The sequence below is a fragment of the Phyllobates terribilis genome, unplaced genomic scaffold, assembly GCF_046119375.1.
Source record: "Phyllobates terribilis strain yellow unplaced genomic scaffold, ASM4611937v1 Scaffold_2__4_contigs__length_985480577, whole genome shotgun sequence".
Taxonomy (NCBI): domain Eukaryota; kingdom Metazoa; phylum Chordata; class Amphibia; order Anura; family Dendrobatidae; genus Phyllobates; species Phyllobates terribilis.
This window is the reverse complement of record NW_027362762.1, coordinates 99316421-99338810: the sequence shown is the minus strand read 5'-3', so window position 1 is coordinate 99338810 and position 22390 is coordinate 99316421. Positions and strand designations below refer to the sequence as shown.

The following is a 22390-nucleotide window of genomic DNA, read 5'->3' as shown; positions in this document are numbered from 1 at the left end:
AGTCCGTTCCTCCGACACTGAGAAATCAGCGTTTGATTTGATATGCAAATGAGGCTGAGGAGCTATGGTAGATCTGAACCCTCTGTCACTCCAGCTCTTTTTCCTGACCTGCGCCACCGACTTCTGCTTGACTGACAGCCTCTTTGCTGTGCGACTTAAGAAAAAGGGGTTGTCAGTCAAGCAGCAGGAGGAGGCGGCTTTTTGCAAGGAATAGAGCTGGAGTGACGGAAGCTCCTGATCTACAAATAGCTCTTCAGTCTCATTTGCATATCAATTCAAACTCTGATTTTCGGACCCATGTCAGTCTATGAGGCTGTGCACGTTTTATTTGTTTTCCCCAGATTGAGCCGATATGAGGGAAAAAATAGCAGAATGCCTGATTTGCATCTGTAAATTGGATCGCACTCGGCCATGCAAGTCAATGAGTCCGGGAAAAAAAATGGACCACACGCGGATGACATCCAATTTTTTTGGACTGACAGAAGGAAGAATTCCCCCCCCCCCCCCCATCTTCTCAACATCCAAAAAAATCTGATCACACTCTGATCCGAGTCTAAGCTAATCATACTCTGATCAATCAGACCTATTTTCTCCAAAGAGAGAACATACGGTCATATGACCCTGGTTATAGAGGAAACGACTGTCCGTGTAGTGGTGAATTTCTTTGAAACAGCAACAAGCGCATGTAAATAGTTTAAGCTGTGAAATCCTGCTGACTGATTCCTTTGTAACTTCTGTAAAAAGCATACCATTAGCTTTGTGATCGTTGCCTTTCCAGTCCAGAAAAAAGCCAAAACATTTAAAGGGGTTGTCCGCTGCTTGGACAACCCCTTCTCGATCAAAATGTTTGGCCCCAATAAAATAATAAAGCTTATACTCTCCTCCCGTGCTGGTGCCGTTCCTTGGGTGTCGGCACTCTCTCTCTCCTCGTGGCTCCTGTGCTGTTGTTGTGACACGTGGTGTCTGGCCCCCAGTCAGCGCTGGCGTCACTGTCACCACCTTCAGACAAATCTAACATGAAGAGGAAGTCCAGGCTGCAGCTAATCTGACTTCCTCTTCAATTCATCAAGAGGTTGATTGGGCGCCAGCATCACGTGTCACAACAACAGCACGGGAGCCACGAGGAGAGCCAGTGCCGACACCGCGGGCATGGCGCCAGCACAGGAGGTGAGTATAAGCTTTTTTGTTTGATCAGGGCCAAGCTGGAGGATGACGAGGAGTTGTCCAAGTAGTGGACAACTTCTTTAATATGCAATGTATGGCGTAGCTGAGCGATCGGTGCACTGTTCTGCCTCTGATTGACAGTGCGCTTACTTCTGCACTGCCAGTGTGTGCGCACACCAGAGGTTTGTGTTACGGCAGCACTTACTAGGGGGAAGGGAGCACTATAAATTAATATACTGGGGCGAATAATTAAGGGATTGGAATGGTGCACAGCACGCTCTCTACGGTACACTAAAGGTGTGCCAAGTGTGCACGTGTATGGGGAGTGGGGGTGTAGAATTGGTGCATGTTCGCGTCACATGCTCACAAGACGTGATGTGCACACACACAGCCTTAGGTTAATTACCATCCTATGAAATTGGCCCTAATGTGAACGTCTCGCAAAGTCCCAGCAGGGACAAAAGCTGATGAGTGATTTTCAGCTTTATTATACTGCTGTCTATGCTTCGTGTAGAACAGAATTATAAGGTTACCAGGATGGTAGACACACTCTGTATTGTCACAGATGCTCCATTAACTGTTTCTGTACCTCCCCAGGTGGTGAAAACAGTGGGTCTGCGAGAAGTCTGGTTTTTCGGGCTGCAGTATGTGGACAGCAAGGGTTACTCCACGTGGCTGAAGCTCAATAAAAAGGTTTGTTCTCCTCTGCTCCTTTTATCTGTCTAACCTTTTGTTCTGAAATGTCCTTTGATTCAGTGCGTTCGGTCTTCATTACTTTTTTTTTATATATATTTTTATCTCGAAGGTAATACATTTATTTTTGGAGCAGCAGCAGCAGGTGGTGAAGAAGGGAACATGTGAGGAGCTGGTAACCTGGCAGTTCAGTGTATTCTCACATCTGTAGTAAGGAAAGAGGTGTCCAGTGTTCGTTAAATGGGGTTGGCTGCTACTTGGGCAACCCCTTCTTGAACTAAATGTTTGTCCCCGATTTAAAAAAAAAAAAAACCCTTATACTCCCCTCCCGTGCTGGCACCATTCCACCGGTGTTGGCACTCGCTGTCCCGGGGCTGCTGCTCTTGTGACACGACCTCTTCTGTGTAGTTTATTATATATTGTCGGAGTCGGTACATTTTATACCGACGCCACCAAAATGGGCTCCAACTCCACGACTCCGGTCACTGCCAGTCATCCACACTTGGGTGGTGGTCCTGTTCCAGTAATGCCCCTCGGGGTAACATGTTTGTGTTCTGCACTCGCTCCGCTGTCAGTTTAGTAGTCAGGAAATCATTGCATTTATCAGATCCAACGGCAACAGCCGGACCGTTCTCAGCCTTGGCATGTACAACATCCTACGGTACACAGATGTCTGCAAAATAAAATGGGAAAAAAAAGCCTTTTTGATTTGCATATCTTAATTGCAATGCCCAAATCCTTATACTCGCTGCTGACCGTCTTCATCCATGATTGGTTCTAAGCATTTCTTCAGGTTCTTCACCAGAGTCAGATTTCTCATATTGCAGGGCGTGCAAGGCGTCCTCCTAATCCTGAGCGGTGGACTGACTCCTCCCCTACAGCCACTGATTGGTGGTTTTCTCCTATTACTGTGGAGGTGGGCAGGGCTAGCCTGCTGCTTATGAATACTGAGGACTCCACAGCACGTCCGAGAGGACTCTTGGCTCATTTTATAAAACCTGAGACGTGAGATATTACTATTCTATTGTCTGGATGTCTCGGACTCCCAATAGGGAAGCATAACCCTAGTGACAGATTCCCTTTAAGGAAAACTTTCAGCCTAACCCTTGAGCTTTTTCTAATGGAGGAAAGTAGTTTGACAGCTCTCCGCTGAGGTCCTGATCAGACCCTCACGATCTTGACCCCCTCACATGCAAACATTTTATTATTAAATCCCACATTTCTGTTTTATAGACCCCTGTAAACTGTTTTTCAGGTAACTCAGCAGGACGTTCGAAAAGAAAACCCTCTGCAGTTCAAGTTCCGAGCAAAGTTTTTCCCTGAGGATGTCTCCGAAGAGTTAATCCAGGAGATAACTCAGAGACTCTTCTTTCTGCAAGTTAAAGAAGCAATATTAAATGATGAAATATACTGTCCCCCCGAGACGGCCGTCCTGCTGGCGTCTTATGCTGTGCAGGCCAAGTATGGAGACTACAGCAAAGATGTCCACAAACCGGGTTACCTGGCCAATGACCGCCTGCTCCCTCAGCGGTAAGTAAGGGGAAGCGCGAGCCAACATAATGCCACTTAATAGTGATCTTCTAATGAATGGAAAGGCTTGGCTGGCATTTCTCTTGTTCTGCAGTATTGATTCCCATCTTCTCCGCGAATGTATTCTGTAAATACATGACCTGCTTTGGTGAAATAAGGGATTTGCGCTTCTTTTCTCCAAGGCTGCAGACAATGGCTCCACGTAACTAGCACAGATTAGAGTTCAATTTCTGAACCAGTTCAACTGCTCAAATGAGTCGCTTTCATTTGTTCTATATTATTCTGGTATTTAATTTTTCACACTTAACCCCTTCACGACCTTTGACTTTGTATGTCAAGTCGTGTCCCTGCCTTTGATTCAGGCTTGCACTCTGAGCCCGCATCTTTCTCTGCACATGATGACTGATTTAATCAACTATCATGTGCCTTTAACAGTTGAGGGGGAAGCGACAGTTAAAAGCACATGATGGCTGTTAAATCCCTCTCTTAAGCAAGATTCACATGTCCAGATATTTCCGGTACTGGAGAAACCAGTACCAGAGATGTCCGTGTGCACTTGTGTGGCAACCGTGTGCTACCCGTGTGCTGCATCAGGATCCCACGTACCGGCGCTTGTGATTCAGCAGTACGATTTGCAATCAGCGACAGCAGGGGACAATGTTAAGAGTAGTAGCCTGCTCCCGCTGTCTCCAACTGTAAAAATAAGAAGGTATCATTTTAATCATTGTAATGTCACCCACCTGATAGTGTATGTAGTTTACTGAGCACAATCCTGCTGTTAGGTGCGCTTTAAATAAAAAAAAAACAAAAAAACTATGCATGCTTGGTATCTGCGTACTCCTACTGACCTGGAGAGTCGTATTGCCCTGTCAGTTTTACCATATAGTGAACATAGTAAATAAAAATCAAAAACACAATAGTGGAATTGCACTTTGTTTACACTTTCTGTGCACTTGGAATTTTTTTTTCTCCCCTTTCCAGTGCATCACATGATAAAATGAATGGTGCCATTCAAAAGTACAACTCATCCCGCAATACAAAAAAGCCCTCATGTGTCTGTATTGACGGAAAAAGAAAAAAAGCTATGGCTCTTAGAATAAGGGGAGGAAACATCCACCACTCTCCCCCTTTTACCCTTTCACCCCCCCCCCCCCCCCCCCAAAAAAAAAGGAAAATCAGGAGGCCATGATGGTGTAAAGGTGTGTGTCTTACCTGGGAGCCAGATGTGTGATAAAATGACTCAGTCGGCTGCTGACATCCTCCTGGATCCAGTGCAGACTACTCCGTAATTTGTACCGACGCCAGAAGCAATGGATGCACCGTTCAACCAGTTATCTCTATCGTTTCATTGGGGGACACAGGAAACCAAGGTTATCTGCTTCTGCCAATAAAAGGCTGACACTATACAAAAAAAGTTAGCTCCTCCATGGCAGTGTACACCTACCAACTGGCACAAAGTTAATCCGTTTTAGCTTGGTATCAGTAGGAGGCAGACACAGGCCTGAATCCAGTCTCATTTCTAACTTATGTTTGTTTTTTGTTGATGCCATCCCCCAGGAGAACCCCACCGCCCGAAACTAGATTGCACCTCCTCCCCCCTACAACCCTGAGAGGGCAGCAGCTCTCGCAATCAGTTGCCGACCTAACCATGGTGTCAAAGACCTTCTTCCAGCTCAACTTACAGGTCTCCACCACCTTCAACGTCCTCCATGATGGCATCCCCCTCTCACTCTCCTTCCTCCGGCGGTTCAGGGGTAAGACCCTGGTTCGGAGTCAAATTCCAAACTGGACTCCGAAAAGATCTCAAACCTACTGAATATGGTGGATAGTCTGATTCTTGCAGTTAATCAGGCTCTTAATGTAAAGGAAGTGGAGCCGTTCTCTCAAATCAGACCGTATTTTTCAGTAAGGTGAAGGGGCCTCCTCGGGTTTTCAACAACCACGAAGAATTCGATGGAATATTTGCCAGGGAATGGGGAGCATCCAGAAAAATTGCTTTCAGAGGAGGAAACACATGGAATTGTTAGATCCATTTGTGTCCAATTTTCAAAAGAAATGGGCAGTCTCCCGGCTGTCCACTAACATTATCCTTATTCTCTCCGATGGGGCCTTGCTTAAGGATTCTTCAGACAGACCTACCAAGGCTTACGCCAAATCTGCCTTCGAAGCCATGGGTTCGGCCCTTTCAGTCCTTTGCCTCAACATGGGTATCCAAGTTTGTTTCGGCCTGGGCAAAACTCCTTCGCCAAGGTATTCTGTCGGGCGCTCCCACTGCCGAATCGGCAAACCAGATTGCCCACACAGGAAAGTACTTTCTGTTGGCTTCTCAAAACACAGCCCCCTTGCTCATTCCTTGCGGCTGTCAATATCGTCACACTCTGCAGAGTCTTTTGGCTGAAGGCATGGAACACAGATTCGGCATCCAAGAAGTCTCTCACCAATCTCCCCTTCCAGGGTCCCGGCACTTCAGTGAAGAGCTAGACAAGATAATTTTGAACGCTATGGGGGAAAGAGTACTTCGCTTCCATAACAAAGGGTTAAACATCCGCTTACCAAGAGACGTTAGATTCCGTTTCATTCCTTTCGGAAATTCTCAGAAAGGAACAGCAATCTCCAGGACAAATTTCTAGCCTACCAGGAAAAGAAACAACCATCCTTCAAGCCAGCCCCTTCCTGGCGTCCACAAAGCCACCAGTGCAGACCTTCTAGGCCCCGATCCAAAAGATTCTCTTCAACATGACTGGGTGCCCCCACCTGGGAAGCCTCTCTGGGTGGGCTGCTTTCCGAAGTCAATGACATTTTGGTCAATGACATTTTGGTCCGAGACGTCGTCTCCTACAGCTTCAAAATAGAATTCTCCACCTTCCCACTTACTTTTTTTTTTTGAGTCCCGGCCTCCAAAGACCAACTTTCTCATTCCCGGCTTCTTCAGGGCTATCGATTTGCTTCACAGGGCAGGCACAATTATTGCTGTTCCCCAGCAAATTCTAACCCATTTGTGGTCCCTGAGAAGTATGGCTCTGTTCGTCCCATACCGGACATCAAATTATTGAACAGACGTGTGAAGTCTGCATCACTTCACGATGGAGTCCCTTCAATCGGTAATGGCCTATATAGAGTCCCAGGAGTTCCTATGCTCGTTGGACATTTAGGATGCCTATCCTCACTTACCCATTTTTCCACCTTACCAGAGTTTTTCTCCTTTTCGCAGTCCAGGAATCTCACTTTCAGTTCACAGCGCTGCCGTCTGGCCTAGCCAAAGCACCCCTGGGTTTTAACAAAGGTAATAGCGACAGTCATGGCCAATGGGACACTCGGGAATCATCTCTTCCCATCAACATTCTGGAACTCAGAGCAATATTCCTAGCTCTTCTTCAAAGTCAATGTCCAAGCCGACAATGCCAATACCGTAGCATACATCAACCACCAGGGAGAAACTCCAAAGTCGAGCAGTGATGTCAGAAGTTTCTCAGATCCTGTCATGGGCCAAGCGGAACTTTCTGGAAAAACCCAGCTGTAGCTGGAGTAGACAACAGGGCTTTCTCAGCTGAGAGGGCCTCACCACGGACGAGTGGTCCTTGGACCCGAAAGTCTTCGACTACATCTGCCTCAGATGGGGAACTCCCGACGTCAACCTGATGGCATCCAGACTGAACCACAAGGTTCCCCGGTTTGTATTCATATCTCGCGATCCCCTAGCGATCGACTCCTATTTGCTGGCAATTCCCATAGTCCCAGTTCTCACTCACATACCTGTTTTCTCCTCTGCTGCTGATTCCCAGGCTTGTCAAGAAGATCAAGGCGTAAGGAGTGCCATCATACTCATGGCTCCAGAGTGGCCCTACAAGACCTTGGTATGCAAAAGTAAACCACTTCCTCGCGGACGTTTTGTAGAAGCTCCCAGATCTTCTTTCACAGGGCCCCCTCTTCCACCAAAATTCTCAGTCTGTCAATTTAGCGACATGGCTGTTGAAGCTGCAGTTTTAAGGTCTGCTGGTTTCTCCTAGAAGGTCATCCAGACCAAGATCAGGTTGAGGAAGCCTTCTTCCTCTTGGATTTACCATCTTACATGGAAGGCTTTTTTCCGCTGATGCGAAGCCAATCAGGCCGCCCCCATGGCTTTTTCTCTACCCTCTGTTTTTTGGCTTTTTTGCAGTTGGACCTTAAATCTGGCCTGTCTATTAGTTTCTTGGTTCCCTGTAGGGTCAGGTCTTGGTACTTTCCATACTTTTTTCAGAAGAATCTGGTGTCTTGTCCTCAGATCAGGACCTTCCTTCAGGGGGTCGCACATTCTGCTCCTCCTTATCGGGCCCAGCACCCCCCCCACCCCAACCCGGTAGAGCTTTGGTACCTCAACCTAGTTCTGGTTGCTCTTTAGAAGTCTCCATTCGAACCGCTACAAGAAATCACTATCCTTCATCTCCTGGAAAGTTGCTTTCCAGATGGCGATCACCTCAATCAGACACTCTCGGCTTTTTCTTACCATGCCCTCTGCCTGGTGTTCTCCAGGACAAGGTGGTCCTGCATTCGATCCCATCCTTCCTTCCTAAGGTGATTACCTCGTTTCACTTTAACGAAGACCTCCATGCTTCCTTCGTTTTGTCCGTCTCTCTCTCATCCTCCGGAGCGGTCACTAAACAAGCTGGACCTTGTGAGAGCACTACATTTCTACCTCTCCAGGATGACACCCTTCAGACGGACGGATTCTCTGTTCTTAATTACTGATGGTCATCGTAGAGGCCTTCTGGCTTCCAGAGCCACCATTACCCGCTGGATTCGTTCTGATATTCAAGAAGCTTATTGGATAAGGAACACTCAGGGTCACAGCTCACTCTGCTCTCGCAGTGGGGGCCTTCTGGGCTGTCAGTCACCAGGCTTTGACCTACCAGCTTTGCAAAGCTGCTACATGGTCTGCCACTCATACCTTCACAAAGTTTTACAAGGTTGACACCTACGCTTGTCGGATACGAACCTTGGTAGAAGGGTCAGGCAAGCCGCATTGGCCCGAGCTGAGACTTAAGGGTACAGTCTTTTCGCCCACCCTTGTGACTGCTTTTGGATGTCCCATAGTTTCCTGTGTCCCCCAATGAAGAGAGAGAGAGCGAAAAGAAGGTTGTGGGTACTGTATGGTTTCTACTCATTTGTGTGCGTCGGGAGGCGAACAGGAAGCATTTTTCATTTAAATGTCAATGTGGGTTTATTGCTTCATAAACCGGTCAAAAGCAAAAGGAAAACAAGCTGCCTAAAGGACTGTTTACTTTGTTTTGCCTGCACAAAAGGCTAAGTCTCTGGTTAGACAGTCCTGTGGGCACACAGGTTGGATAGCATCCAGTTCACTGGCTCAGTCTGGAGACCACAAAACACAGGAAGCCTTCTCCCTCCAAACACAGACCATGTGCCAAACAACGGACTCCATTATAACCTCTTAACCACACCCTGAAGTGAGGCATGTGGGTAGCCAGACCCGTCCATCTCTCCAACTACCTGTAACCCGGTTCCAGATGCTCCAAACAGTCCTCTTAGTGCTTAGGTGCACTAGAGCACCATTCCTGGAGTACATCAGAGGACAGCCATCTCTGTGCTACATACTTCCCATCGACTATGTGACCGTGAGCTTTCTTACAGTACTCACTGTAACATCTTTGTTGGAGCCTTCATTGGGGGACACAGCACCCATCCTTGTGTAAAGTTATATTGATTCAACTATGTTGTTTTCAGCTATGATCTTGCCTTACTGTTGCTTCTCCTACTGTTTTCTCACTAACTTATTAGCCTTGTGCCAGTTGGTGGGGTGTACCCTGCCAGGGGGGAGCTAAGATTTCTTGCGTAGTGTCAGCCTCTTATTGGCAGCAGCATACACCCATGGTTTCCTGTGTCCTTCCCCAATGAAGGCTCCAAGAAAGATTTTACGGTAAATACCCAAAACATTCTTTTTCTGACTGTTCAGTTCAGTTCAATTCACCTTACCACTGCAGGCCATCACCAGCTATCATTGCTTCCGGTGCCCAAAAGACAAAAGAGGCACTGCAGCAGAGTATGATTTATTTTAATAAAATCCAAACACTACTCTTCCTTCCCCTCCCCCCCCAAGTAACCACCTTTTGCCCGGACAATCCCTTTAAATTTATTTTTTTCTTAGTAGTAAGTTTTATTAAATTGGAACTTTTTAAATGCGTTGTCTACTGCTTGTACAAGCCTTCCCTCAATGCTGTATCCCCATGTTTAAAGTAAAAATATACTTTTTTTTAGTCCCCTTCTACATTGGCACCATTCCAGCGATGTCTGCCACCTGATCATTTCTAGATGAAAAATGAGCCTACCTTTTACTCCAGTCTTGGGTAATTGTGAGCACTGCAGGGAAATAATTGCATACTTGCTGAAATGTACCCGCTTTCCCCAAAAGACTATATCTAATGACTAGGTATTTGAGCAGCAAGACGACTTATGAGGAGCTTATAGTTGAGACGCCTCCAATGAAAAGCAAAGCGAGGCCATGGTGTGTTCTCAAAGACCGGTGCATTAACCTGAAATGCTAGTTTAGAAGAAAAAAAAAAAAAAAATTTGTCGCTCAAATAAAAAAATAAAAAAAATCCCAGTGCCATATGGATGTTTATCGTCCTGCGCTGATAACAGGTAGGTGGCAGTATTAGCTTTCTTGATTGCAGCACTGGAGTAGAACAATCACTATTAATCTATGCACAGATGATATTGCTTTGCATACAATATGTCGCCTCTGCCCGCAGCTTGAACTCTGCAAATATTCAGCTTTCCAGGTATTTCTTGCCATAATTACTTGCTCATTTATCATTGTTTCAATTATTTTCCTTAGGGTTTTGGAACAACATAAATTAACGAAAGAACAATGGGAAGAAAGAATACAAACCTGGCACGAAGAGCACAGGAGCATGTTAAGGTACTGCGCACAGTGCAACTACGAAACTTGTACTCAAGGCAATAATCATTAACAAACGTCCATACGGGCTCAGCTTCGGTTTTTCTGCTTTTCCTTAAAGGGGTTGTCCGGCCTTAGGCTGCTGTGAGGATTCTGTGCCTGGGTCGGGCACGTAACTGCAAGAATATAATTGTACATGACCGACCGCTCCTGGCACCGAAAGCTGGGCAACCTTTTTAAGCTGGATTTACACACAGATGTTTGATCAGTCGGGCCGATCTCACAGATGAAATTGGTCTGAGTTGGCCATTTACACACAGATATTTTGTTTGGCTAGAAACAATTCTTCTTCCTTTGTCATGATCGTCTTAAAACGGGGAAAAAGGTTTTGACATCACATTGGGACCCCTATGCAAAGCTCTGGTGAGCACCCGGCACCCCCTCCAATCAGCTGATATCGGTGGCGGCGACCGCTGACTGTAAGTCCTTACCGGTGGTGCTTGGCTGTCCATCTGTAGTGGCCGCTGCGGGGTACTGCACATCCGCCTCGGAGGCGGATGTGCAGTAATAAGCGCCGGCCACTACAACTTGACGGCCAAGCACCGCAGGTAAGGACTTCTGGCCGGCAATAACAGCTGATCGGTGGGGGTGCCGCCTGTGGGACCTCAGCCAATTATACAGGTGCATCTCACAAAATTAGAATATCATTTAAAAAGTTTAATTTATTTCAGTTCTTCAATACAAAAAGTGAAACTCATATATTATTATATAGAGTCATTACAAACAGAGTAATCTATAAGTGTTTTTCTGTTAATGTTGATGATTATGGCTTACAGCCAATGAAAACACAAGTCATTATCTCAGTAAATTAAAATAATTAACAAAAAACACCTGCAAAGGCTTCCTACGCGTTTAAAAAGGTCCCATAGTCTGTTTTAGTAGGCTCCACAATCACGGGGAAGACTGCTGACTTGACAGATGTCCAGAAGGCAGTCATTGACACACTCCACGAGGTCCCAGAGTTCTAATTTTCATTTGGAAATCAAGGTCCCAGAGTCTGGAGGAAGAGTGGAGAGGCCACAATCCAATCTGCTTGAGGTCTAGTGTGAAGTTTCCACAATCAGTGATGGTTTGGGGAGCCAAGTCATCTGCTGGTGTAGGTCCACTGTGTTTTATCAAGACCAAAGTCAGCGCAGCAGTCTACCAGGAAATTTTAGAGCACTTCATGCTTCCCTCTGCCGACAAGCGTTTCGGAGGTGGAAATGTCATTTTCCAGCAGGACTTGGCCCCTGTCTACACTGCCAAAAGTACCAATACCTGGTTTACACACAACAGTATCACTGTGCTTGATTGGCAGCAAACTCGCCTGACAAGAGGAAGATGAGGACACCAGATCCAACAATGCAGACGAGCTGAAGGCTGCTATCAAAGCAACCTGGGCACACTGTAAGGCCTTCGGATCAGCCAACTACGGTGGCCTGTGAAGCCCTGTAATAAATGGGGTCTAACAGGCTAAGTGTTTAGTAACGCTGACAGATGTAATATCCTGCAGTTCAAAATTATTACAAGATATCCTATTAGATCAGCGATCAGGCAAATAACATCTGAAATCCCATTGAGGGATAAAGTACAAAAAAAAGAGAAAAAAATGGAAAAATATTTTGCCACTAAAAATACTGTTGTGTACTTTTTTTTTTTTTTTTTTTTAGTTTTTCTATAAAAAACCAAACACATTTTGTAGGGCCAAGTCTGGAACGACCCAAGCTATAAAACTGTACTATAACCCATACAATTAACACAGTAAAAAAAAAAAGAAACACAAAAAAATGTAGCTTTCATTATACTGACACACGCTCAAATTGTGTAAAAAGTGATTAAGACGTTATACAGAAAAAATTTATATAACTGAAAATGTTATCTTGTCCTACAAGAAATGCAGTCTATTAACTTCAATTACTCTGTCGCCTCATTGGTGGACACAGGACCTTGGGTGTTATGCTGCTGTCCACTAGGAGGCGACACTATGCTTATCTGAAAAAGATTAAGCGTGGCTCCTCCTCCGCAGTATACACCCCCGGACGGCATCAGCCTACTCCAGTTTTCGCTTAGTGTCGCAAGGAGGCACACCTCAGACCTTCACTCGTCCCTCGCTTCAGCACGGGATTACAGATGAAGAAAAGAGGGTCTCTAAAGAGACCCCCCGGCATGGCTCCTTCCTCTGCCACCTACCAGGGGTGCACAGTTGAAGTTGAGATGGCGTATTCCCCATGTTGCTCCTTCTCCGGCCCCTCGGGTTCAGGCTTGAAGTTGAGCCCCCCCCCCTCTCCAATTCCTCCGGTCTTGGGTCGAAGTTGAGGCGAGGAAAAAAGCCCCCTGACAGGTGACAGCGGCACCCTCCCTAATCCCCCCTGGGGGTATTAGGTTGAGACACCATCAGGTAGGGCCTGGACGGCAGCATCTGCAGCTCTCACCAGCCAGCACACTGCAGCCGAGAACCAGCAGCAATACAGGAACCCCACTGCGGTGTCAGACAGGGGGCGGGTCTAGGCTGCTGGGCGCGCATCTCCATAGCAACCGCCGCCCTTACTGCGTTCCGCCCTCCCCCCCCACCCCCCCCCCCCTTCTAGAAGAGCTACGGCGGCCATCATAAGCTGCAGGACGCATACAGGCCAGCCAAGTCTCCGGGGAGGCACAGGACCAGGCTCTTTCAGCGCTGTTCACAGGGGCACATTGGTGGGGTAAGTTCACAGTCTGAGTTACCTCAGCTGTGAATTTTATTACTCTATCCTCCTCTGCACAGTTAGCCCTTTTGCATAGCCACTCCAGGTGCACTATGCCGGGCTCAAAGTCTAAGAAAACCAGGCAGGACTGCTTTTACGCTTTCTGTACATCCTGCAGTAATGCGCTTCCCAGCGGCAGCACATATCCGCATTGCAAGGATTGTACTCAGACTACTGTGCCAGAGTCCCAAGTAGCCCCTACCAACCCTTCAGTGTCTAATCCTGCTCCGGAATGGGTCACTCAAATGTCACAATCTATGACACAGTCCATAGATAACATGACCTCCAAATTGCTTCAGGCTCTGCAAAGCCATACCTCGACTATGAATGCTACCCAACAAAGGGAAAGCCGGACTCGGTCACATACTGACCCAGGCACATCCATGTCAAGGTCAGGACGCAAGTGCACCCACAGGTCACGCTCATCCGCGTCATCACATAGCACACGGCCATCCCGGTCTAGGGAGAGATACCGTAGTCACAGGTCATCTACACAGTCCCCTACCAGGGACAGGCAAGATATTTCTACGCACTAATCCCCGTCCAGAGAAATCCCCCATTCTGGATCACCTAGGAGACACCTTAGTGATACACATACTGGCTGGCGACCAGTCCATGTATTATGTATCCTATTTAGTATATCAAGGCTGCATTATACAATATATGTACTTTTTACCTTTTGTGTCTCCCCCATTTCCTCATAGACTGTAAGCTTGAGAGCAGCGTCCTCACTCCTTTCGATATGAGATATGCTTATTCTGTATTGTCTGAATATGTCCACCCTAAAATTTGTAAAGTGCTGCGGAATATGTTGGCGCTATAAAAATAAAAACTATTATTATTTTTATACACAGGAGTCAGAAGGCATCTGCAATTCTGACTCAGACAAGGAAACTGATGGATCCCTAACTCCAATCCCATCTAGCAATGCAGCGCTAGTTGAGGACATAATCTCATCCATACATCGGGTGCTGGACATCTCTGATCCGACCCCGGACGCACCACAAAATAAGATTTCATTTGAAGGAGCTCTGAAACCACGTAAGATTTTCTTGGATCATCCAGAATTTAAATCTATCCTCACAAAACAATTCTCACAGCCTCACAAGAAGCTTACCAATCGCAAGTTTCTGGAGGCCCGTTTCCCCCTTTCCAAAGGAAACCACCAAAGAATGGACAGACCCACCCGCCGTGGACCCCCAGTCTCCAGGCTGACAGCAGAGACACTTCTTTCACTGCCAGATAGCTCAACCCTTAGGAATGCAGCAGACCGGCAGGTAGAAAGTATGGCTCGCTCAATCTGCGAAACCACAGGGGCCTCTCTAGCCCCTGCGTTTGCTTCAGTCTGGGCAGCCAAGGCCATACTGGCTTGGGCAAAGAATCTACAAACTGGCCTCCAAGCTTCTGCCCCTGAACTGTCGGACCAAGCAGTTCAAATAGCAGTTGTGGCAGATTACATTCTTCATGCAGCTCTGGATTCTGCAAGGGGTGCAGCGGGGGCATTATCACACGCCATCACAATTCGGCTTATCCTTTGCCTGCGTGAATGGAAAGCGGATGCTGCCTCAAAGAAGTACCTCACGCACCTTCCATACCTCAGCGGTCGACTTTTCGGTGAAATCTTGGACACGATGATATCCAATGCCACCGGGGGTAAGAGTACCTCTCTTCCCCAACTGAAAGCCGCTTCACACGCAGGGAAGACTCGAGGCCGACACAAAAGTCGGACAAATCCTGGCAGGCCACTCAAAATCAAAAGGAGGAAAATCTAAGAATTTCTCCTCATCATGACTCACGGACTCAGGAAGACACCCCACCTGTAGGAGGCCGACTTTTACTCTTTCATCAAGTCTGGCTACCTATTACAGAAGACAGGTGGGTCAGGGAACTAGTGTCTTCAGGATACAAAATAGAGTTCACTTCCAACCCACCAAACGGACTTCTTATATCTGTTCCCCCAAAATCGCCAGTAAAAGCTCGCGCCTTCCACCAAGCGGTCTCATCGCTCCTTCAAGCACGAGTCATAATACCTGTCCCCGCAGCCGAGCGCTTCCAGGGGTTCTACTCCAATCTTTTCGTAGTCCCCAAGAAAGGAGGAGGGGTACGCCCCATACTAGACCTAAAACAACTCAACAAATATGTACGAGTACGTCACTTCCGTATGGAGTCCCTCCGGTCAATCATTGCCTCCATAGACATACAAGATGCATACCTGCATATACCGATTGCACCTGCCCATCAGAGATTTCTCAGATTCGCAATCGACCAGGACCACTGCCAGTTCGTGGCTCTCCCTTTCGGACTCGCCACGGCTCCCAGAGTGTTTACCAAAGTCATGGCAGCCACCATGCACGTCCTACACTCCAGAGGCATAGTAGTCTTTCCATACCTGGACGATCTTCTCGTCAAGGCTTCTACCTTCAAGGACTGCGAGCTCAGTGTCTCAATCACAATCGACACTCTGAGTCGCCTGGGTTGGTTAGTCAACCTACAAAAGTAATCACCAACACCAAACCAGTCTCTGACATTCCTGGGAATGCTATTCAATACCTCCAAGGGCCTAGTGCTTCTCCCCAAAGACAAGGCACTGCCTCTCCTTCTAGGAGTTCGCACCCTTCTCAGCAAACCCCCTCGATCTCTCCGGTTTGCCATGAGAGTCCTTGGCAGGATGGTGGCGGCAATAGAAGCGGTTCCATTTGCCCAGCTTCACCTCAGACCTCTGCAACTAGACATTCTCAAGTCATGGGACAGGAACCCTTCTTCTCTCGACAGGAAGTTCCAGCTGACGTCGTCAACCAGGAAGTCCCTTCACTGGTGGCTCAACCGGACCTCTCTAACAAAAGGGAAATCTTTTCTCCCAGGTCAATGAAAGGTCCTGACCACCGACGCAAGCCTGATGGCTTGGGGTGCAGTACACCTACACCACAGAGCACAGGGCAAGTGGTCCCCAGCGGAAGCAACCTTGCCCATCGACATCCTGGAGATTCGTGCCATCCTCCTGGCGTTGAGAGCCTTCCATCACTTACTGGCAGCCTCTCACATCAGAGTACAATCGGACAATGCCACAGCCGTGGCATATGTCAATCACCAAGGGGGAACCCGCAGTGCCAGAGCGATGCTAGAGGTGACACGCATCCTTCACTGGGCGGAGAAAACGAGCTCCATTATCTCTGCGGTCCTCATTCCGGGTGTAGACAACTGGGAAGCAGACTTTCTCAGCCGACAAGGAATAGACTCGGGAGAGTGGGCTCTCCATCCCGAAATCTTCCAACAGATCTGCCATCGTTGGGGCACTCCGGACATGGACCTAATGGCGTCTCCCCTCAATGCCAAAGTCTCCAACTTCATGGCCAGAACACGCGATCCGCGAGCGCTAGCGGCGGACGCCCTGGTTCAGGACTGGACCCAGTTCCAGCTCCTGTACATTTTTCCACCTCTCCCCCTGATTTCCAGAGTGGTGAGAAAGATCAAACAGGAGGGAGTTCCAACCATCCTAATCGCACCGGACTGGCCCAGGCGTACATGGTACGCCGACATCGTACGACTCACAGCAGACGTTCCCTGGTATCTTCCCGACCGCCCGGATCTTCTGTCACAAGGCCCGTTCTACCACCAGAACTTAGAGGCCCTCAATTTGACGACTTGGCCATTGAGACCTGGGTTCTAACCCAGTCAGGTTTTTCGCCAGACGTCATTAAAGCCATGATCAGAGCACGAAAACCAACCTCCTGCCAAGATTTACTACCGTACCTGGAAAACCTTCTTTACCTAGTGCGAATCTCGTAACCAGACCCCACTCCCTTATTCCCTACCCAGGGTACTTGGTTTTCTCCAATCGGGTCTGGAAGCGAGACTATCCCTGGCCTCCCTTAAGAGCCAGGTGTCGGCTCTTTCAGTGCTTTTTCAAAAGTGCATTGCTCATAAACCACAAGTAAGAACATTTCTCCAGGGGGTTTCCCGATTGGTTCCCCCCTACAGACGACCTCTAGAAGCGTGGGACCTCAACCTGGTGCTGACAGCATTACAGGAAACACCCTTTGAATCCCTTAGGGAAGTTCCACTCCGTCTTCTATCCCAGAAAGTGGTTTTCCTTGTGGCAATCACCTCGCTACGCGGGGTGTCTGAACTCACGGCACTCTCCTGCAGACAGCCCTTCCTGATTTTTTTTTTCCAGGACAAGGTAGTCCTTCATACGGTTCCATCCTTCCTTCCGAAAGTTGTGTCCAGCTTTCATCTCAATGAAGAAATTTCACTACCATCCCTCTGTTCGGTTCCGGTTCATAGAGTGGAAAAGGCTTTGCATACGCTTGACCTTGTCAGGGCATTGCGTATCTGTGTCTAGGACTGCGCCCTTCCAGAAGTCTGATTCTCTTTTCCTTCTTCTGGAAGGCGGCCGCAAGGGTCTACCAGCTTCCAAAGCTACCCTTGCCAGGTGGATCAAATCCACCATACAAGAGGCCTACCGCCTCAAAAATTTGCCTATTCCAGCAGGTATTACAGCACATTCTACACGTGCGGTAGGGGCCTCCTGGGCCCTTCGGCACCAGGCTTCGGCACAACAAGTGTGTAAGGCAGCCACCTGGACTAGCCTACACACTTTTACAAAACACTACAACGTTCATACCCAGTCCTCAGCAGATGCAAGCCTGGGCAGACGTGTTCTGCAGGCGGCGGTGCCCCAATTCTAGGGACCCGTCTACACAATATTCGTCCATTGCTTCCCACCCAGGGACTGCTTTGGGACGTCCCAAGGTTCTGTGTCCCCCAATGAGGCGACAGAGTAAAGGAGATTTTTGTGTACTCACCGTAAAATCTCTTTCTCTTAGCCTCTAATTGGGGGACACAGCACCCACCCTTTGCCCGTTCCGGGCCGTTAAGTTGAGTTCTCATATTGGTTTTCCTTTGAGTTCTTACATAGTTGCCTTCTTATAGGCATGGTTATGTTATCTATGTTACGTTCCTCCTACTGCTTTTGCACAAAACTGCAGTAGGCTGATACTGCAGAGGAGGAGCCACGCTTAATCTTTTTCAGATGAGCATAGTGTCGCCTCCTAGTGGACAGCAGCATAACACCCAAGGTCCTGTGTCCCCCAATTAGAGGCTAAGAAAAAGAGAGATTTTACGGTGAGTACACAAAAATCTCCTTTTTCTTCTATGTGCGGCCCATGTACCAGCTGAGTTTGAGACACCGGCTCTAAAAAGATAATATAAAAATTAATCAATAAGTTATATTCAGTGCACAGCATAAATTAATACACCTCAACAGATTTTTTCAGAAAACCTTTGTTTCCTTTAAGAATCAACATTTTCAATACTACAAAATACTCCCCATGTGTGGACCAAGATTTGATGTTTTTCACACCCAAAAACAAATGCATTCAAGACCATGCTGTGCAAATAAGTACACCCCAATGACAGTCTTGCCAGTGAAGCTACAGTTTAGGCTATAAAATTCTGAGTAACAATAATTCAACCACAGGCAAATCTAATTATTCATTACAGAGGTCTCCAGCAGACAGTTGACTATAAAAGGGTGTTACTTAACAAAGAAAACCCCTTCCCATTTTATGCTGTCAGCAATGGCACCACATGGAAGAGAAATGTCACATGACCTGAGGAAACAAAATTATTTCTTTACACAAGAAAGGTGACGACTACAAGAAGATCAGCAAAGCTTTATCAGTCAGACTACTGGGGCAACAATGATATAAAAACATAACATAAAGATGGAACTGCAACCATTTCACAGAGATGTTCTGGCCGGCCACGAAAGTTAGCACCTAAACTTGAGCGTCTTCTAATGAGAAGGGTTGAAGAAATGCAGCATGCAAGGTCATTAAAGTAGAAAGCCAAACCGGAGTGAGTGTTTCCGGTGGCACAATACGGCGCACTTTAGAAGAAAGGCATGCATGGGTGTCATCCACAAAGGAAGCCTCTCCTAAGGCCCGTGCACAAAAACGCCCTCCTACAATTTGCCAGGGCCCATGTTGAAAAATTATGAAAACAACTGGGACTCTACACTCGGAAGTGATGAGACCAAGATAAATGTTTTTGGAACTGATGACTTCAAAACTGTATGGCATCACAAAGAGGAGTACAAAGAAAACCGCACACTGCCTACAGTGAAACATAGTGGTGGCAATATCCTTACGTGCGGCTGCATGAGTGCTGCTGGTGTCCATGACACAATCAATGAAATGTAGCTCTGAATTCACCGATATACTGCGGTGTTGAAAGCGAAGTTGCTCCCATCACTCCCATCACTCCGTGCCCTTTGTCATGTTGAAAAAGTGCACATTTACCATGATCCAAAGGCCACTGCTACATTTCTGAAGAACAGGGTGAAAGTGATTCAGTGGCCAAGTGTCTCCTAATCTGAACCCAACTGAACATCAATAAGGAATTCTGAAGAGACAAGTTGCCATCACCCTCCATCCAGCATCTAGGCTCTAACCAAGGTCGTTATTGAAGAATAGAAAAAGGCAAATGTTTCAATATGTCTCCAACTTGTTTATTCCACGCCTAGAATATTTGGCTCTGTCCTTAAAAATCATGGACTTCATACAAAATACTTGATGCACTAGTTTTTGATGTGGGGTGTACTTATTCAGTTTTACTCAAATTAGTTGGCGCTAAAATATTTTGTAATGAACGTTATATTATTAACATCACTTTCATGTTATGGGTTAAAGAAATGTTCCATCAAACTCAGTCTTGTCAAAATTTTGGAAATTGTTCTTGTGTTTAGTGAGATATTGATTAAATATCTTATCTCTCGAAGGGGGTGCACTCATTTATGTTGCACACTTCTTACCCTAAATTGATGTAATCGAAAAATATAACCTCTACCACTAAGAAGAGGCCCACAGTTACATTGATGGAATAAAAATGTTTTTGTTTTAAGAATGTGAAGTTTAGAAAAAAAGTTAAAATAAAAAATACAATCTAAGGGCCAAATTCACTATTTATTTTTTTTTTTATCTAGTTTTTAGATTCTTTCACCTGATTTTCACTTGAGCTTAATTCTTTTAATTTACATCTTTTGTAAAGTCTATTTTTTGTGTTGCCTGTTTTTTCTCATTTTTGCCGTTATGTGCAGAGTTTTGGGTGTTCAGCTGATATATCAATTGCGGCGTATCAAAAAGTTGCAAACCTTGACTCAAATATACTCCAGTCCCCCTGGAGTAATTATATGTATGCCGGCTATTTTTGCACCATTTTGCGAAACTTGTGACTGTTTACACTAAAAAGTCACAAAACAGGTCAGAGACAAAAATAAAGACCAGTTTTTTACTTTGTGCAAAATTGATTAATTTGGCGTAAAAAAAACTGCTACGAATGCAAAAAGACAAAAAAGAGACTTCAGAATAAAACCCGGTGCCTACGTCTTTTGTTCTTTTTTCTCTCTGCAGGGAAGACTCCATGATGGAGTATTTGAAGATTGCGCAGGATCTGGAGATGTACGGGGTCAATTACTTTGAAATAAAAAATAAAAAAGGGACTGAACTTTGGCTCGGTGTTGATGCGTTAGGACTGAATATTTATGAACACGATGACAAGTAAGTATGTAGTTTATTACTTTGCTTCTTCACGGTTACATCTAATGTGCAGCTTTGTACATATGCTAATTATTTTCCTATGGATGTAATATTCAGGAGCAGGTAAGGTTCTGTTCACACTTCTACATGTCATGTTTGATTTTTTTTTTACACACTTGCCATGTGCGTTGGGGAAGTTTCCGGCAGCAGGGGTGTAACTACAGTAGGTGCAGAGTTTGGAATCGCACCCGACCCTTGAATACTAGGGGGGCCCAAAGGTCCCTTTACCCCATATGAAAATACTTTTCCTATTAAAGACCTGTGTGTGTTGGGGGCCCCACTGGAGATTTTGAAGACTTGTGTCTATATGCCATTATGCACCAATTGTATACCAAAAGTACACTGTAAACAAGCTGTTATTTAAAAGAAAGGAAATACTTTGACCAAGCTGTGCCGATGGTTGTACTAAGGGGTATGTTTTCTCCTTGTTGACTTCGGGAGAATTGAAGGCCATGTAATGCTCCTCTGGGAATTAAAACTGATCTTGTAGCCTTCACCTTTCTTGGTCGGGTCGTGTGACATTTCTCTTCCATGTGGTGCCATTTCTGACAGCATAAAATGGGAAGGGGTTTTCTTTAAGTAATTCCCTTTTATAGTCAACTATCTGCTGGAATTTGTACGCAAATGGAGTTTCAGGTTTGTCGTCTTATCCTAAATTATGTGTTAAATCCTGCTAAAGGGTCGATACTGACTTTTAGGATTGATACATCCGATAAGTGGCACTAGAAGTTGTCTTCTCCTGAATAGGCTTTTCACATAATAGGACAAAAGTAAGAAATGTAAATGCCGGCATGGCTTCCAGGTTAGAAAAGGATCTGATCCCCAGGACCGGATAGCAGCAACTAAACATTATGATGGAGTGGTGGTCTTCTGCTCCATGCTCCATACACTGTTTACATCCGCCCGCTGCCAGAGGTAGGTGATGCCTCATACGCGCACCGGCCGATTGTTCGTTAGAGATGTCAGTCGGGCATGTTCGATTTGCTGATCACTTTATTCTCTCGGAGATAAGCCACTGACAGAGATGTCTGTCTGCAGCTTTCTCGTCCAGAGCACTCAGCTGAGCAAACTCTTTGGTGTATGGGAGAATTGGCTGCTTATGGCTGTTGGTCGACAGCCATCTATTGTGTATGGCAGGCTATAGAACCCCACCAATATGATATTGTTGACCTTTCCTGAGGATTGGTCAGCTGTATAAAAATGGTGGAAACCCCTTTACAATAAGATGTGAACGAGCCGCCCTCACAATTCTTCTTGCAATCTCCATGCATTTCCTGCTGCGGATTTCCTTGGGAAATAAAGTTGCATTCACACCACACAATTTATGAATTAATCTTTTGATTTGTACAAAACCTCTTCTTCATTCTCTGTCTGTGTAGACATGTGCTGCCGAGAACAGTGGCAAATGCACAGATATTTCTTATAGATCTTTTAGGGCTCTTCTGAAGAAGTATCTGCCTGTGTAAACTTGGCATTGGACTACAACCTATAACTAACATTTTTTTGTAATATTTTTTTTCCCATTCAAGTGTTTGTGACATAACAGAAGAAACAAGGTTGACTTATCTGCCAGGCTCTGGACACAGGTCCAGTAGTTATTTCCGTTTTTGGATCACATTCCGGTACAGGATCCATTCATTTGACTGCCATAACAGGACTGTCATCTGCCTCCCTTTCAGCTGCAATCCACTTTTTTTTTTTTTTTAACTGGATCAAAAAAATGTAGTCTGAAG

At 46.2% G+C, this 22390-nt stretch overlaps 1 protein-coding gene across 2 annotated transcripts in view; it reads left to right on the top strand.

Annotated features, from left to right (window-relative positions):
- Positions 1-22390, top strand: part of RDX (radixin) — a 93248-nt gene that overhangs the window by 49454 nt on the left and 21404 nt on the right. For both annotated transcript variants that reach the window (XM_073662440.1, XM_073662438.1), the window contains exons 4-7: positions 1762-1857; positions 3113-3387; positions 10217-10300; positions 20472-20618. In XM_073662440.1, coding sequence (XP_073518541.1) covers positions 1762-1857; positions 3113-3387; positions 10217-10300; positions 20472-20618 — 602 coding nt within the window. The remainder of the gene's footprint in view (positions 1-1761; positions 1858-3112; positions 3388-10216; positions 10301-20471; positions 20619-22390) is intronic.